General features: G+C 47.8%; 3 protein-coding genes across 11 annotated transcripts in view; 1 reads left to right on the plus strand and 2 right to left on the minus strand.

Annotated features, from left to right (window-relative positions):
- Window positions 1-1,326: 1,326 nt before the first annotated feature.
- Thap7 (THAP domain containing 7) lies at window positions 1,327-3,762 on the minus strand. Of its 2 annotated transcripts, XM_004874894.4 has the most exons (5): window positions 3,686-3,762; window positions 3,434-3,513; window positions 2,859-3,014; window positions 2,207-2,347; window positions 1,327-1,998 (listed from the first exon to the last, which is right to left on the minus strand). In XM_004874894.4, exons 2-5 carry the CDS (start codon window positions 3,511-3,513, stop codon window positions 1,446-1,448), a joined length of 930 nt encoding a protein of 309 aa, XP_004874951.1. In that variant the 5' UTR covers window positions 3,686-3,762; the 3' UTR covers window positions 1,327-1,445. The 2 variants fall into 2 exon arrangements, with proteins under 2 accessions (XP_004874951.1, XP_012924771.1); XM_013069317.3 differs by lacking the exon at window positions 2,859-3,014.
- A 132-nt stretch (window positions 3,763-3,894) lies between these two features.
- The window catches only part of P2rx6 (purinergic receptor P2X 6), a 40,600-nt gene continuing 28,041 nt past the window's right edge, over window positions 3,895-16,453 (plus strand). For 7 of the 8 annotated variants that reach the window (XR_002392149.2, XM_021252250.2, XM_021252251.2 and 4 more), the window contains exon 1: window positions 3,895-4,065. Coding sequence is in view for 7 of the 8 variants with exons in the window: in XM_021252250.2 (XP_021107909.1) it covers window positions 3,937-4,065 (129 nt within the window). In the remaining variant the exon portion in view is untranslated. The remainder of the gene's footprint in view (window positions 4,066-16,453) is intronic. The other variant, XM_021252255.2, reaches the window with a different exon arrangement.
- Window positions 5,870-15,810, minus strand: LOC147820912 (tubulin alpha-3 chain-like). The gene is made up of 5 exons (XM_021252245.2): window positions 15,793-15,810; window positions 11,139-11,361; window positions 9,549-9,697; window positions 8,447-9,127; window positions 5,870-6,280 (listed from the first exon to the last, which is right to left on the minus strand). The coding sequence occupies exons 1-5, from the start codon at window positions 15,793-15,795 to the stop codon at window positions 5,981-5,983; spliced, it is 1,356 nt and encodes a 451-aa protein (XP_021107904.2). The 5' UTR covers window positions 15,796-15,810; the 3' UTR covers window positions 5,870-5,980.

A 16,453-nucleotide genomic window follows, 5' to 3' on the forward strand; every position in this document is an offset into this window, starting at 1 on the left:
AGGCATAGTTCTTTCTGAGAACAGGAAGAACTCATTTTGTCCTGTTTGCCAGGAAACCAGAGCTCACCTTGGGGAAATTACTGGCTCTTTTCCGGGCCTTAGGGCACTTTTCCTTCCTGCTTCTGCTTCATGCAAATATGACCCTACCATGACTGCAGTGTGGGCCCTAAGGTAGCTGCACACAAGTAGCTGGGGAGCCATGGGTGACAGGCTGGGTACCTTTAGCCAAAGGTAGCAGATCCATTAGGCAGGCCGGGCCACCCAGCCGTCTAGCAAGCAGTCTGGTGAAAAGATGAGCTGTAAAGTGAGGGAGATGTGGAACAGGAGCTGCACTGAGGGACAGTCCCTGTGAGGAAGCAGGCAGCTATGGTTACTGGAAAGGGGCTGTGGGATTGGAGATGTGCCACAATAGGGTGAGCAGCCAGGGTGTGATTTCCACAGTGTTATCACACAATCACCCACCCAGATATCCTGGATAGTAACATCATCTAAACAACTCTCCTGGAGGGACCAGCTTGGAAGCCTCAGGAACAATCTGCAAACCCTGCTCTCTGCTGACCCTCATCACTAGCTTCTCTACGATCTCTTTTGGACATGATATAAATAAATTCTCACACACCAAAGGCCCTAAAAACCAAATTTGAGAACACTTCTAAATTCTGGGACTAGATCAGTAGTGCTCCTTCGGCTGTGTGGCCAGGGACCAGAATGGGGTGTTTGAACCCAGCTATTTACTTTGGTCACATCCACTGTGAAGTCTTCTAGGTTCCCATAAATTGAACAAAACAAAACAAAAAAAACACTGAGGCCAGGCCCTTCATTCCTGTCTCCAGGACTTACCCACCTGTTCCCATACTTCTAGGAACTAAAATTTTTCTTGGTGACATTACCACCTGCTGAGCATAGCATCCCCAGAAGGTTGATGACTCATTATTGTCCCTTTTCCTGACAGGTCCAATCATGAGTGGTACAGGGAGGGGGTTGGCCTGCCAGGAAGATGGAACCTGTGCCTCTGCATAAAAAGTCTGGAATGGATTTTATGAGTGGCCTCAGAAGGCTTAAATTAAGCCTGTTGCAGGAGCCAGGGACAGGGCTCCTAGCATTGTCTCCTGGTTCCTACCATTCTATCCCATGAGAACCCTGTGGGACCCAGAGCTGCACACAGAAGGGGTGGCTGTCTGTGCAGCACTGAGAGGTGGCTAAGAAGTAGGCTCTTGGCTCTTCAGCTGAGTTTATAGACTTCAAGGTCTCACCTCTGTAGGGGCTGCAGCCATTGTTTTTTGGGGGGGACAAGCCTGGCATCCCTCGCTGAGCCAGACAGCAGGGTGTCCTTCTAGAATCCTTTATTATGGCATCTGGTGGGTGTGCTAGATGCAGTTCAGATCAGGTCCCTCACCAGGTGGATTGTGAGGAAGAGGTCACAGCCTTGATAGGTGGTCCCTCCCTCAGGCCATGCTGTTGCTCAGTTGCATGGCGAAGTCTTGTACATGCTCCTTTAGAGTCTGTCGGGCATCGGCCTGTGCCCGCTTCTCTCGTGCCCGCTCCTGCTGCAGCTTGGTCAGCCGCAGCCGCAGGCGCTGTTCTCGCCGTTTGCATGCCTGCAGCTGGCGCTGGGCCTTGTCCAGGGCATCGAGGGCCGCTTCAGCCCTCCGCTTCCACAGCAGGGCACTACCCACCTGGTAGCTGTGTTCATTCTGGATGTAGGCTCCAGCAGGTGGTGGCAGGCGCAACATGTAGGCTGAGGGGGAGACAGGCCGTGGCTCAAGAGGGGAGGGCTGCCGCTCGGGTGAGGGCTGGGTACTACAACCTGCTTCATCTGCTTGGGCACCTAGGGAGCCCAGAAGGTCTGAGAAGGGGCTGCTAAGGCTAGGCTCCAGCCTCCCAGCTGGGGAGGCAGGCAAAGTGGCAGGTGCTGAGGCCTCTTCCACAGGAAAGCAGGTGACATCAGCAGGAGGAGGTGGAGAAAATGGAGTTGTTGGCCCTTGGCCTTCAGAGCAACTGGAGGGAAGAGGGAAAGAGACTGACAGGCCAGTCTTAAGCACTAGACTCACTTCATGAGCCCAGCTGATTTCGTCAACATCTGAGCCCCTGCCACAGGGTCTGTACACTAAGAACCCCATCCAGCAAGGCTGCTGGCAGACACCCTAAACCCCAGTCCCTCAGCCTTGGAATGGGAGTGGGGCACCCCTCCACCCACAACACATACCGCTTCCTGCATCGCCGGAGCCGGCTGACATCATGGGGACCAGGTGGATAACTGTGCCCCTTGGTCTTGGTTGTCCGGCGTAACTTGGAGAAAGACTCAAATATGGTAGGCACTGCCCCTTCCTTCAGCCTGTGATACCCACTGTGGGGAAAAGCAGCCTGGATGAGATGGAGAACAATTGCTGCCACCCTGGGCCACTCTGCCGTTGGCAACCCAGCATGGGTTCCCCAGTACTAGGGCTGTGGGAAGCTAGAAGGCAAAACTGCAAACAAGTCTGGAGAATGCCAAGTTAGTCCACTAAGCTTCTCCCTGAAGGCCTCCCCAAAGTTGAGGTGCATAGAAAAGCTCCCCCAGCAGGGCTGGGCTGACAAGGCAAAAGAATAAGCTTACTGGGACAACTAGTACCGAACACCCCCCTGGAAACACTAGTTTTTCTTGTGCAACCGGCAGTTAACCTGGGAATGGGTTTTATTGTACAGAACTGGGAAAAAGAAAACAGCACCCTTGGAACCAGGTTTGGCTGTCTGTCGGGCAGACTATTCTCATGCCATCTGCTCAAGGACGTCCTCATCAGGAGGTACAGCTGCCCCAATCTGCTGCCTGGAGTGATGCCCCACGCCCTGCCCCAATGCTGGCCAGCAAGGAGGCCCACCTGATTCCCACCAGCTCAAAGCAGTTCTCTTCGAAGTGTTTGGAGCAGAAGTAGATGTACTCAGAGGCCGGGTCCCACAGGCCCTGGCCGCTGGGGTCCAGCCGTTGACAATTGGCCAGCCATAAGCCGCGCCTCGGGTTGTCCTTCTTGGGAAGTCTGTAGAGCCACAAACCCGTGAGCACCAGGCTGCCACAGCCCTGGGATCATGCTGCCCAAGCTCCCTAGGCAAGAAAAGCCAGGCTGGCACACGCCTGAAGGAGACCTCCCTGCGACCCTGCCTGTTATGCTCCACTCGCCTAGACACAGGGGAAGAATCTCAGGCCTAGAGAAAGCAGCGTTATAAAGCACATAAAAATGTGAGAGCAGCAACTCTAAGCCTGGTAGGCGTCCGATCCTCCTTTTCTGGACAGAATTTAGTCCCAACGGGACCGTCTCGTTCACCCTCCCAATTTCAAGTTCAAGGATAGTTTGGCTGACTACCGCGGGCAGCAAAACCAAAGGCGCGGCCCAAAGCCGCGGGCAACACTAGCGCATGCGCAAGGGAGCCTCGCGAACCAGCACGCACGCGCGCTGACCTGTGGAAGGAAATGCCCCGGTTGCGCGTCTCCCGCGTATCTCGTGTGCAGCAGCCGGCGGCGGAGCAGTGACGCGGCATCTGAGGAAGGAGCGGGAGGGTAGGTCGCGGGCAGCTGTCCCGGCCCAGAGTGGCCTCTTGCCTTCAGCTGTTACTCCCTCCCGGGGCCCTTGGCCCGTAGGATCACCCGTGACCTGATCTCAACCCAACCCCCTCCCAGCCCGTTCTTTTAACTCCCGCCATCGGCACTCACGGTCTCGCCATTGCTGCGCCGCTGAAATCTCGCGAGGGGTGGAGCGCGGCGGAAGTTGGTACTATAGAGACGCGAACCTGCGGCGCTCTGCCCAGGAGGCGGGAACGGAAGAGGGCCTAGTTGGTTGCTACCGGAAGCGGTGGGTGCGTAGTGCTTCTCTGTCTAGCCAGCACTTTGGAGTTCTCTGGCTGTGGTCTGTGTGGGTTCCTCCACTTTTCAAGACTAATTTGTCAAAGGCTCATTCTTCCTAAATGTTCCAGTACGCCTGGAGCAGCCTCAACGGGACGTGGGGGTCCATGATGGTGCCCCTGGTGTCTCAAATCGACACCCGGCTCTGGGAGGGCCTTCGACCGAAGAAACAGTGCCGCCAAGAAAACGGGGTAAGGACTTTTGTAAAAAAAAGAATCTAGCAAAAACCTGCGCTCAGAATTTCCTCCGAGCTAGAGGGTGAGGCGCACACCTGTAATCCCAGCTACTCCAGAGGTGAAGGCATGAGGATCGTCACGGTCGAGGCCAACCCGGGCAATTTAGTTGACACCTTGTCTCATAAAATAAGGGCTGCAGATGTACCTCAGTGGTAGAGCGCTCATGGGTTCAATCCTCTGTACCAGGAAAAACGAAAAAAACCCTTCTCTTCCTATCAGACCAGTCAGCAGTCTCCTACTACACTTGTGATGTCCAAGAGGTTCTTTTGTAACTGCAGGAATTTGTTAACAGTGGAAGCAAATTAAGGATGTCCGTGAAAATGGAGTGTCAGGAACTGGGTTTGCACAACTCTTGCATACAGATGAAGGGGGAGCGCACCCACCCTCTTCCCCCTCTGGTGAAAACAGCCATATAATCCCAGTTTGGGCCGGAGGTTTAGCTCAGTGGCTCCCCCGCCTGGCTTGCAAGGTCCCAAATTCAATCCCCGGTACCAAAAAAAAAAAAAACAGAACAAAGCAAAATAAACCCAGCCTAACACACTCAAGGTAGTGTGTTCATCCTAACATCACACAATTTAAACAGGAAACAAATCACATTTCGGTACCAGTCAGGTATGGCCCAGAGGACTTAATACTGAAATTAAAAGATGTGACTGAAAAATACTATAAATGTTTAAATTTTAAAAATTTTATTACAGTAGAAGACACACTGTTGTTAATCCTGAAAATACTCCCCCTTGCTTCAAACACTCACCTTACCGTTGCCAACTTCTCAAGCAGTTCTGGAAGTCCTTGTCTTAACAGCTACCTCCATGTCCTGAATCAATTCAAAATGGTTTACCTAGAGCTAAGAGTAGTCCCCACACCTGTAATCCCAGCATTTGGGAGGCTGAAGCAGAAGGATCACCTTGACCAGGATCTGTCTCAAAAAATCAAAAACAAAAATACGGTTTACCTTGCATTCATTTTGACTTTGGAGAAGAGCCACAAGTCCAGTGGTGCCAGATCCAGTGAGTTAGGTGGATGAGGACATGCCATGTTTTTATGAAACTGCCTTTCTGTTGAATGGCTTTTGGCAGCAGCATTCACCATGATTTGATCACACATAAAGACGAGGAGTTCCAGAATTGCTTCATAAAGTGGGAAGAATGATATGCTAACTGTGTTCAAAGTTAGGGGGAATATTCTGAGGGGAATTATTAATGGCTCCTTTACTGCAATAATTAAAAAAAAAAATATATATATATATATATATGTGGGGTAGGGTCTCACTGTGTAGTTCAGGCTAGCCCTGAATTTCAGGCAGTCCTCCTGCCTCAACCTCCTGAGTGTTGGAAATACAGGTGTGTGCCACGATGCCCAGTTTTAAACTATATTTTGATCACACCTCATAAAGCATCTTTTCCTCATTTCTTCACCTAATCTTTTAGAAGTCTTTCTGAGAGTAATGCAGTATCTAAAGATACAAACATACTGAATAATTTCTTAGGATAATTTTTCTTAGGGCCTTTGCACTGAGCTACACCCCTAGCCCTTTTTTTTTTTTTTTTTTTTCCCCCAGCCCTTTTTGAGACAGGGTCTCAGTCACTAAATTGCATGGCCTGGGCTTCAACTTGTAATTCTCCCACCTTAGCCTCCCAGGGTGGTGGAATCACAAGTATATGCCACCATGCCCAGCTAAATGGCTATTTTCCCTTCTAAAAATCTACTTGGAAAAGGCAGGTGACTAAATGGGGGAATTGTATAACAGTACAGCACACAGTATGAAAAATGAATGCTTTAATAAAGGAATTTTAATAAGTAAATACATACTGTAATGATGTAGTGTATATGGGCAGCAAATAAAGGAAGAGTTGCCAGCTGCTTGCTCCTATTCAGTATTCTTCCCCTCTTCAGCTTCTGCTTCCACGGAATCCACACCCACCTCTTCGTAATCCTTCTCCAGCGCTGCCAGGTCCTCCCGGGCCTCAGAGAACTCCCCTTCCTCCATGCCTTCTCCCACATACCAGTGCACAAAGGCCCGCTTGGCATACATGAGATCGAACCTGTGGTCCAGACGGGCCCAGGCCTCAGCAATGGCAGTGGTGTTGCTCAGCATGCACACGGCCTGCTGCACCTTGGCCAGGTCTTCCCCGGGGACCACAGTGGGGGGCTGGTAGTTAATGCCCACCTGCCAGAGGAAAAGATACAGTGAAGATTATAATCACCTTAGAAATGACAACTTTATTAGCTGGGCATAGTGGCACATGCCTGTATTCCCAGCACTCAGGAGGCTGAGGCTCAGGCAGGAGGACTGCTGAGAGTTTCAAGCCATCATGAGCTACATAGAGTTCAAGGGTAGCCTGAACTGTATAGAGACGTTGTCTCAGGGAAAAAAAAAAGAAATGACAGTATATTTACAAATTGGAGAGGGGCTCGAGGGGGGAGATGGGATAAAATAAAATTTATTTAAAAAACACAAATTGAAAAAAAACCCCAAAAAATAAAAATTGGAGCTGTGGACCCAGATCTACTATAAAAAACACTATAAAAACTGTTACTGCTGGGCATGGTAGGGGATGCTTATAATCCTAGCACTCAGGAGGCTGAGGCAGGAGGATCACAGAATTCAAGGCCAGCCTAGGCTACATGGTGAGTTCAAGGTAATTTATAACTACACGGAGACCCTGTCTCCAAAACCAAAAAAAACAAACAACTTTTTGGCATGATCTATCAACATTTAATACCCTTTGACACTTAATTTCACTTTTTAATTCACCCACACAGAGCACAAAACAGTACATATAAAGATTTTTATGTACTTAGTAGAATCACTTATTTTTGGTACTGGGGATTGAACTCCGGACCTTGTGCTTGCAAGGCAGGCAGCGGAACCACTGAGCTAAATCCCCAGCACAAGAATCACTTTTTATAATAGCAAACCTGAAAAGGCTGTTTAATGGCGAAACAGTTAAATTGTTACACATCTATACAGTAAAACACAAGGAAAAAATGAGAACCCTGGAATATATAATATGTTCAAAATATGTTATATAACTAGCAAAAATAAAAGTGAGTTCAATTTTTTGTTTTTGTGTAAAAATCCTATTGTTGATGTTGACTGTCAATTAGAGTAAGCAATGCCCAACTACATTGGCTCAGCATACTTTGGGTGTGGAACACCCAACCATAAGGAGGATTATGATCAAAATGTTATAAAAGGGAAATAAAGACCGAAGGATTGTTTCTGTCTTCCTCAGAGGAGCTCTACTCTTGGCTTTCACTTTGGATGTTATCTCCTGGCTTCTGCTGCAGACCCTTTAGCCTTTCAGCCTACTGATATGGACTTGCATGGGACACTATACAGAACTCCAGGCCTTCCACTGGATCCTTGGGATCCCTAGTGCACAGAAAGACCTTTACACTCTTTCCACCTGACTCTGTGGGCGGCCGGGCCATCGTGAGCCAATCTGTAAATTATATATTTGCATATCTTGCAGTAAATGTTTCTCAGGTAAACACTGACCGATACACCCATCCAGTAGCAACTAGAACCTTAGACAATGGGGAGAACATTATGCTGGAGCTGGAGGAAGATCAACACCTGGGAAGGAGCTGAGGCAGTGATGTCTCCCTGCCTTTCTGAAACAGATGCCATTAGGACCATCCACCACACAGGGTGCAGAGACCATGGAGGGGCACGTTTCTAATCCCAGTACTTAGGCCGAGGCAGGAGGTTATCCATGAGTTCAAGCCTAACCTGGGTTACACAGCCAGAGACACAAATCTCAAAAACAAATCTACCAAATGAAAAGCACCATGTATTTGGAAGCCAAATCATGTCAGGCTCCAAGACTTACTGTAATTTCCAGGCTAACTGGCTCTTCATACCTGTGTTCTTCAACATTGTATCCTGGTTTAATAGTCCTTGTCCACAATGGTTTTCTTCTTACACTAAGCTACGGACCTAATATTTGTAAGCTCTGATGAGTTTCTAGAGATTATGGGGATTTGCAAATTCCAGGGATATTCCAGATAGAAAATGACATAAGAAAGCCACAAGGCCTCACACGATGCTAGGCAAGTGCTCTACCACCAGCCTCAGTCTTCTAAAGTTTCAGATGCTGATAACACTACCCCTAGAATTTGAAAGGGTAGTTTAGGGGAAAAGGGATACATAACATATATGGGAAACCTTAAGGGATTTAGCAAATTAATTACTACGTATATTTTCTTTGCACCATAGATAACATGAAGTGTCATTCTCCCCAAAGGATGTGGCCCCTCAGGGACAGCATGATTCTGTAGGTCTGCTGTTCGCTGACAGGCACAATGACTAGACTTCACCCAGTCCTACCTTAAAGCCAGTCGGGCACCAGTCCACAAACTGGATGGTGCGCTTGGTCTTGATGGTGGCGATGGCAGCATTGACATCTTTTGGAACCACATCTCCCCTATAGAGCATGCAGCAGGCCATGTACTTGCCACGGCGGGGATCACACTTGACCATCTGATTGGCTGGCTCGAAGCAGGCATTGGTGATCTCGGCCACTGACAGCTGCTCGTGGTAGGCCTTCTCGGCAGAGATGACAGGCGCATAGGTAGCCAGGGGGAAGTGGATGCGGGGGTACGGCACCAGGTTGGTCTGGAATTCTGTCAAGTCCACATTCAGGGCCCCATCGAAGTGCAGGGAGGCCGTGATGGAGGACACGATCTGCCCAATCAGACGATTCAGGTTGGTGTAGGTGGGGCGCTCGATGTCCAGGTTGCGCCGACAGATGTCATAGATGGCTTCGTTGTCAACCATGAAGGCACGGTCCGAGTGTTCCAGGGTAGTGTGCGTGGTCAAGATGGAGTTGTAGGGCTCCACGACAGCAGTGGACACCTGGGGGGCTGGATAAATGGCAAATTCCAGCTTGGACTTCTTGCCGTAGTCCACCGAGAGCCGCTCCATGAGCAGAGACGCGAACCCAGAGCCGGTGCCGCCTCCAAAGCTGTGGAAGATGAGGAAGCCCTGCAGGCCTGTGCACAGATCTGCCTGCGAGAAACCAGACAACATGAGCCAAGGCTTGCGGAGGCCACAATGCCAACCCCAACAGCCCAGGCTCACTTCTCTCTGCCTCTGCAAGGTGATGTGGACTCAAACATCCATAACTAACACATGTTACATGTGCAAGCAAAGAAAGCCAGACAGTGAAGATCTGTGGGAGCTCTGCAACAGGCACGACACAGCAAGACCTCTGCAGACTCAGTCGGGACTCCTCACTCAGTTGTCTAAGATCTGCCAGAGAGTCTGACCCCTTCATAGCCTAAGGCAGTGATGGCAAACCTTTCAGAGCTTTCAATGATAAACAGCCAGCTGGGCTGCGGCACGAGTGCCATAGGTTCGCTACCACTGGCCTAAGCCCTACCCTCCCATCTGGAGCCATATCCACATGATGCCATCTCAGTGATCTTACCAGTTTGCGGATTCGGTCCAGGACCAGGTCCACGATCTCCTTGCCAATGGTGTAATGGCCTCTGGCGTAATTATTGGCTGCATCTTCCTTCCCTGTGATCATCTGCTCTGGGTGGAAGAGCTGCCTGTAGGTCCCCGTGCGCACTTCATCTACAAAGAGACCATGTGAGCTGTGAGCCTTTCGGGGCTGCTTTACTCACCACAGGGGACACACTCAAAGGTGGTGCTACTCTACAAATGCACATGCTATTCATGCCTTGACTATTACAAACTGTCTCTGTGAGCTGGGCGTGGTGCTGCGGGCCTGTAATAGCAGCACTTGGGAGTCTGAGGCAGGAGGACCATGGAGAATTTGAGGCCAGCCTTGGCTACATACTGAGTTCAAGGCCAGCTTGAACAAGTGAGACCCTGTCCTCCCCCCAAAAAAGTCTCTGCAGAGCACAAATGCAATTGATGGCTCCAAGAACTCACAGTATTAATGCCAGCAGGATCATTTTGCACTGATGGAAAGAAAGCGCTCGCATACCCACACAGGTGATTCTACAGGCGGCTAGCTCTTTCTTACCTACAGCTACGTCAAAGAAAATAATTTAGAAGTCATGAGCCACACTCCTGTAATCCAAGTACTCTGGGCAGCTGAGGCAGCAGGATCACAAGACAAACCGAGCCTGAGTGATGTACCAAGTTAGCGAGACCCTGTCTCAAAAATTTTAAAAAGGGCTGGGGATGTAGCTCAGTGAAAGGCCCTGGGTTCAATCACCAGTGTTGTAACCAAACATAAAACCTAAAACTCCCTTGCAAACACCAGGTGAGTGTGACTGTGTGATTTTGCTGGGACAGGCTCATCACAACACCCAAATGGCTTGGGTCTTGCAGGCTATAAGGTGACATCTGTATCTCTTGAAGGATACTAAAAACTCTCTTCCCTCTCCCCCCTCCCTCTTTCCTCCCTGCCTCCCTCCTCCTCTTCCTCTCCCACCTTCTCCTTGTCACTCTGTTTCTCATGGGTAGTTCTGAATACACGGTCTTCACACTGAACTACATCACCAGTAGGTTTTATTTGTTTGTTTGTTTTGAGACAGGATTTCACTAAGTTGTTGGAAACCCCAAGCTGGGGTCAAATTTCACATCCTCCTGCCTCATCTTTTCCACCTCTTGTAATTACTTTGGGGTTCTAATCATGAGGAACCAAATAAATATTCTTAGTTTCATGTCTAAGAGCAGGTCCAGACTCGTGCACCAGCATGAGAACCTCCACAGCATTTAAGGAGGGAACCAAGGCCTGTGCTCACTGCACACAGGGTCTATACAGAAACCACCTGACCTGGGCAGGGCCAGCCAGAAGGACTCTCTCCATAGCCCATCCTCCTGCTGGCAAAGCAGCTTTTCCCTGTCGGTCAAGGTTTCCTGAGCCCCAGAGTCAAGAACCTTCAGTCACAAACCTTTCAGCTTCTCACCCCACAGTGTCATGAGCGCAGGCTTATAAATCCTGTGCTTCTTGCTGAGGGATTCAAGGAGACCACCACGTGGGGCTTTTGCAAGGTTCTCCCACCCTCCCTGGAAAGCCTCCATCCAGGGCCCGAGCACCTACCTACCACCGTGGGCTCCAGGTCCACAAACACTGCTCTGGGCACGTGCTTGCCAGCCCCAGTCTCGCTGAAGAACGTGTTGAAGGAGTCGTCCCCACCACCAGTGGTTTTGTCACTAGGCATCTGACCATCAGGCTGGATTCCATGTTCAAGGCAGTACAATTCCCAGCAGGCATTGCCGATCTGGACACCTGCCTGCCCCACATGGATAGAGATACACTCCCTCTGGGAACCAGAACATCAATGTGAAACCCATTCGTCCTCAAAGCCATACAAACTATACAAAATGCAAATGAGACCTGTTGTCATAAATCAGCACTTACAAAATATTTGGTTTCCTGAGCCTCCAGTGATCATTTTATATCAGAACACCTGCCTATCCAACATGAGTACAGACATACTTGAACTAGGAACAGAAATACAGTCCTTCCTATTCCCAGCAATTCACATATTTAAAAATTACCTCTGCCTATATTCCTAGCACTCTGAGAGGCTGAGGGAGGAGGACTGCGATTTGTAGTCCAGCCTGGGAAACTTAGCGAGACCCAGTCGCAAAAGATAAAAGAAAGAAAGGGGCTTTGTATAAAGCCCTGGGTTCAATAACCAGTACAGAAAAAATATAAATCAAGCATAGTTGTTTCTTCCCAAGGACCAGATTTAATAATATTGTGTCCTAAGCAATGGCTTAGAAAATCAGACAAAATATGAAGTCAGAGTTTTCACAGACTGTGTGACAGGGAGTACAAGACAGTGATTCCTCAGAGCTGGGAAACAAAGTAAACCAAGGATCACCCCAGATAGCTCACGAGTTTCCAGGCTAGCACAGAGAGAGAAGAAAGGCAAACACAGCCCAGGGATCTCCCTCAATTGAGGAGAGAGGCTGGTGTTCAGGGAGGCCAATGCAGCTAGAAACCACAGGGCAGAGTGCACAAGACAGAGCTGCATGCACAGAGCTCTGCAAATCAGCAGAGTCCACCTGTGTCTACAGCTGAGTCCCACCAGCACATGTGGTGTGGGAGAGAGCTGCTGAGACCAGGGAGGGGCAGGCTGGGCACTGCTGGGGCTCACCTTGCACTGGGGACAGCTCATGTGTCCCTCAATCATGGTGGAAAGACCCTATGACTCTCAGAACCCCTCAGTAGTGGGACCAGATGAGACCTATACTAAAGGCTGCTCTGAAACCACATAAGAAAGCAGAAAAGCAAACCTCCAAAGGATCAAATTGGCTCCTGGCAAATTAATCACATGTCTAGAAGTGCCCAAAAATATTTAAAGGAATGCTGCCAAATGTATAACCCAGTAATGTAAAATTCATAATGTGTGGTATCCAATCTGAACCTCTCAGGTACTAAAAAGAAAGGAGGGCCAGGGATTTAGCTCAGTGGTTCTGGCACCTGCCTCACAAGCGCAAGGTCCCAAGTTCGATCCCCGGTACCAAAATAAATAAATAATAGAAAGAAGGAAAGAAAATATGACTATAATGAAGAAATTAGGCCATCAATAAAAACCCAGAAATGACATGGATGATACAACTAGTGAATTATGAAATTAAAATCATATACTTATATATTTAGTAAATTCAAGAGAAAAATATGAATGAGACATGTTTCATATTAAAAACACTTGGGCTTTGGTTGTATCTCAGTGGTAAAATATTTGAATAAACGAAAGAACTGATCATTAAAGAAAACATTGTGTGAAATGAAAAATTTATGAGTGTCATCAATAGCATATCATACACTGAAGAAGACTTGAGACTGATGAAAAAGTTCTGGAAATAGTGGTCATGGTTTATAGTTACTTTATGTCATTGAACTGTATACTTGAATATAAGTAGAATAGAAAATTCATGTCACGTGTGGTTTTTGTTTCAATTGCAGGGCTAGGCAGTGAACCTAGGTTATTCCACATCATAGGCTTTACTACTAAGCTATATTCCCAGGAGTTTTTTGTATTTTTAAAATTTATTTTGAGACAGGATTTGTCTCCTACCTCAGCCTTCTGGGTCAAAAGTTGGGGCAGCTGTGGTGGTACATGTCAGTTATCACAGATTCTCTGGAAGCCTAGCATAAAGAAGGCTGATAATGTAGCTCAGGGCAAAGGCCCTGGGTTTACTTCCTAATACCACACAAAAAACAAGGCAGTGGGTTTAGAGCAATGGTAGAGCACTTTGTTAGTATGCACAAGGCCCTAGGTTCAATCATAGCAAAAAAAATTTATTTTGAGGAGCTTGAGCCTATGCTATGTCAGTAAGAGAAGCCTCAAAACAAATTTTTACAGAGGTAGAATTCCAAGGTTAATCTGGGTTGTTATAGAATTATACCTTTTTTTCCCATTTATTTATTATTTAAGGGGGACTGGGGATCTAGCTCAGTGATTTCACTGCCTGCCTTGCAAGCGCAAGGTCCCAAGTTCAATCCCTAGTACCAAAAAAAAGATATTAGTTATTCATTATTTATTGCAGTGCTAAGAACTAAACCCAGGGCCTCACCTATGCTAGGTAAGTAAGTGCTCTACCACTAAGGTACCTCCCCTCCTTTTAAAAAATTTATTAGACAGGCCAGGGATTTAGCTCAGTGGCACTGCACCTGCCTCCCAAGCACAAAGTCTTGAATTCAATCCCCGGTACCCCCCCAAAAAAGATTATTAGAAAAAATAAAATAAAAAAATTTATTAGTATATGCTCGTGATACATAATGAATATATTTATCCTGGGGAATTGGAACATAAACATATAGCATGTTGATCCTTTTCCCTTCCCCTTCTCTTCTTCCATCTCCCCCAATTCCCATGCCTATGTTCACAAATTCTAGCTCACTGTTTCCTATTATCTTTCTTTTATTTTGCTCTTTATTTATGCTTTGGGAATCATAGACTTTTTGTAAAGTTTGAAAGCCACTGACTTTATAAGTTTTCGTTTGAAGAGAAAATTGAGGCTGAAATGATTGGCTGTTCACTCAGCTAACTGGACACAAGTGAATTGGAAGCTGGTCATGGTAGTATATCCCTGTAATCCCAGCACTCTGGGAGGCTGAGGCAGGAAGATCCAAAATTCAAGCCTAGTGTGCACAACTCAGAGAGACCATCTGTCCAAATAAAAAATGGGCGGGTAATGCAGTAATGCAGATCAGTAGGAGAAGGGCCTGGGTTCAATCCCTACTAGGAAAGAGAGAGAGAGAGAGAGAGGGAAGGAGAGAGAGAGAGGCACAGGGAGAGAGGCAGAGAGACAGACAGAGAGAGAGAGAGGGAACCCCATGTAAATTCCCATGAAACAATGTTTTTGGCCTCTCTCCACATAAGACTGGTTTGTTTTGTTTTGTTTTGTTTTTGGTACTGGGGGTCAAACTCAGGTCCTTGCGCTTGCACAGCAGGTGGCGAAACCACTGAGATAAATCTCTGGCCCTACATAAGACTGTTTTTATACAACTTTTATGAGATGTACAAAATGACAGGCATGTTAGATTGTTCCTATTAGTGTGTAGACTATTAATTTATTGATTCAACAATTACCTAGCCATTATCTATGAGCTGAGGATATAAAAAAGGAACAAAGTAAAGCAGAAGCCTACCCTCAGGGGGAGAACAGTTTTTATTTATTGGTTATGGAAAGGAATCTGAAAATATCTATGAGATTATCACATTCATTTCTAGAATCCTACATACAGCTACATCCACTCACAGATTGCTAGCTGCAGGTATCCATGTAAAGGACCAGACACCACTAATGAATTTTGGTGAAACAAGACAGGGTGAATAACCCAGGGTAAGGTGCAGGGACCCACAGGAATACTATGAAGCTGCAAATAATGCAGATTTTTATGCGCATAAGAAGGCTACCAGACTCTCTCTCTTTTTTTTTTTTTTTTTTTTTTGGTACGGAGGATCAAACTCGGGACCTTGCACTTGCGAGGCAGGTGGCAGAACCACTGAGCTAAATGCCCAGGCCTCTCTCTCTCTCTTTTTTTTTTTGGTACCGGGGATCGAACTTGAGACCTTGCGCTTGCGAGGCAGGCGCCGGAACCACTGAGCTAAATCCCCGGCCCCCTCTCTCTCTTTTTGAAACAGGGTCTTGCTTTGTAGTACAGACTGGCCTCGAACTCGAGGCAATCTTCCTGCTTCAGCCTCCCATGTGCTGGGATTATAGTTGCGCGCCACCACATCTGGCTCCTCTTACTTTCTCCTCTCTCCCTCCTTTCTTTTCCTTCTTCTCTGCCTCCCTTCCCCTCCTTCCCTCCTCCTTTTCTTCAAGAGGGTCTCACTATGTTTTCAGCTGGCCCCTAATACCTGGCCCAAGCTACCTTCCAGCACCAGCCCCTGAGCAGGTGGCCCAGGAAGCCCTGCAGGACTTTTTCTACAGTGGAAAGCAAGATCCAAGAGTGTATAATGTGAGCTATCTTTGGGGGAAAAAAAAGGACAGAGAGAATAAACATACCTATTACCTTTCAATTGGTCTTCTTTCAAAAAATTAGAAGTATAAAATAAGAGCAACAACAAAATACTGTAATGCACCTAAAGGAAGCCGTTACATTTCCCAATATGCACCATCTTCCACTATCCTTATATCAAGACCCACGGCCACATCACTGCCCCGACCCACGCTGGGTCCCCACATCCTGCCGCCCCTGCCCACCATCCCATGCCCTTTGCATGTCTCACCATGACGGTTCTGGCGGGACCACGAGGCTCTCCCTCTTCTCTTGCCCTCCCAGTGCGCACAACTGTCCGATACCACGCAATATACCGCGTCCTGATTGGCTCATCATCCACGTGACTGCCATTGGCTCTAACAGCTTGAGGACAGGCCCCACGCCAAAACCCCAATCGTGATTGCCCACTTCCACTGGTGACATGACTCCTTCTGATTGGTTGTCATTTTGGCGGGAAGAAGTGACCCAGAAGGAACTTTCTAGATGGTGCTGACTGCAACAAGTGGGGCTTGGCCTCTAGAATTCCCGCTGATCAGCTGCACAAGAATGGCCATGGGACCAAGAAGGAGCCACATTATAGTTTTTTATGCTACGTGAATGCTCTATGTGCTCAATCTCACTACTGAGCTTTAGAGGTTGTAGGGTGTTATGAGGGTCACTATGAAAGGATGTTTGGAACTTTCGCACATGCAACGATATGCAAGGGTTCTAGGCAATCCTTTATGGTGCTGATGTTTGCATAGCCAGCTGCTAAGATTTTAAGCTCCTAGGTAACCTGACTCGTGCATGATTGTGAGGTGTGGACCACTCGATACAGTTCCAGAGGCGGGACTGACAAACAGCAGGGAACAAGTTTAATTCTGCCTTCCCGGAGACTTTGAGACTTTTTT

This window comes from Heterocephalus glaber, unplaced genomic scaffold (genome assembly GCF_053883595.1).
Source record: "Heterocephalus glaber isolate CG9 unplaced genomic scaffold, H.glaber_assembly_v1.0 deba00001781, whole genome shotgun sequence".
NCBI classification, from domain to species: Eukaryota; Metazoa; Chordata; class Mammalia; order Rodentia; family Bathyergidae; genus Heterocephalus; species Heterocephalus glaber.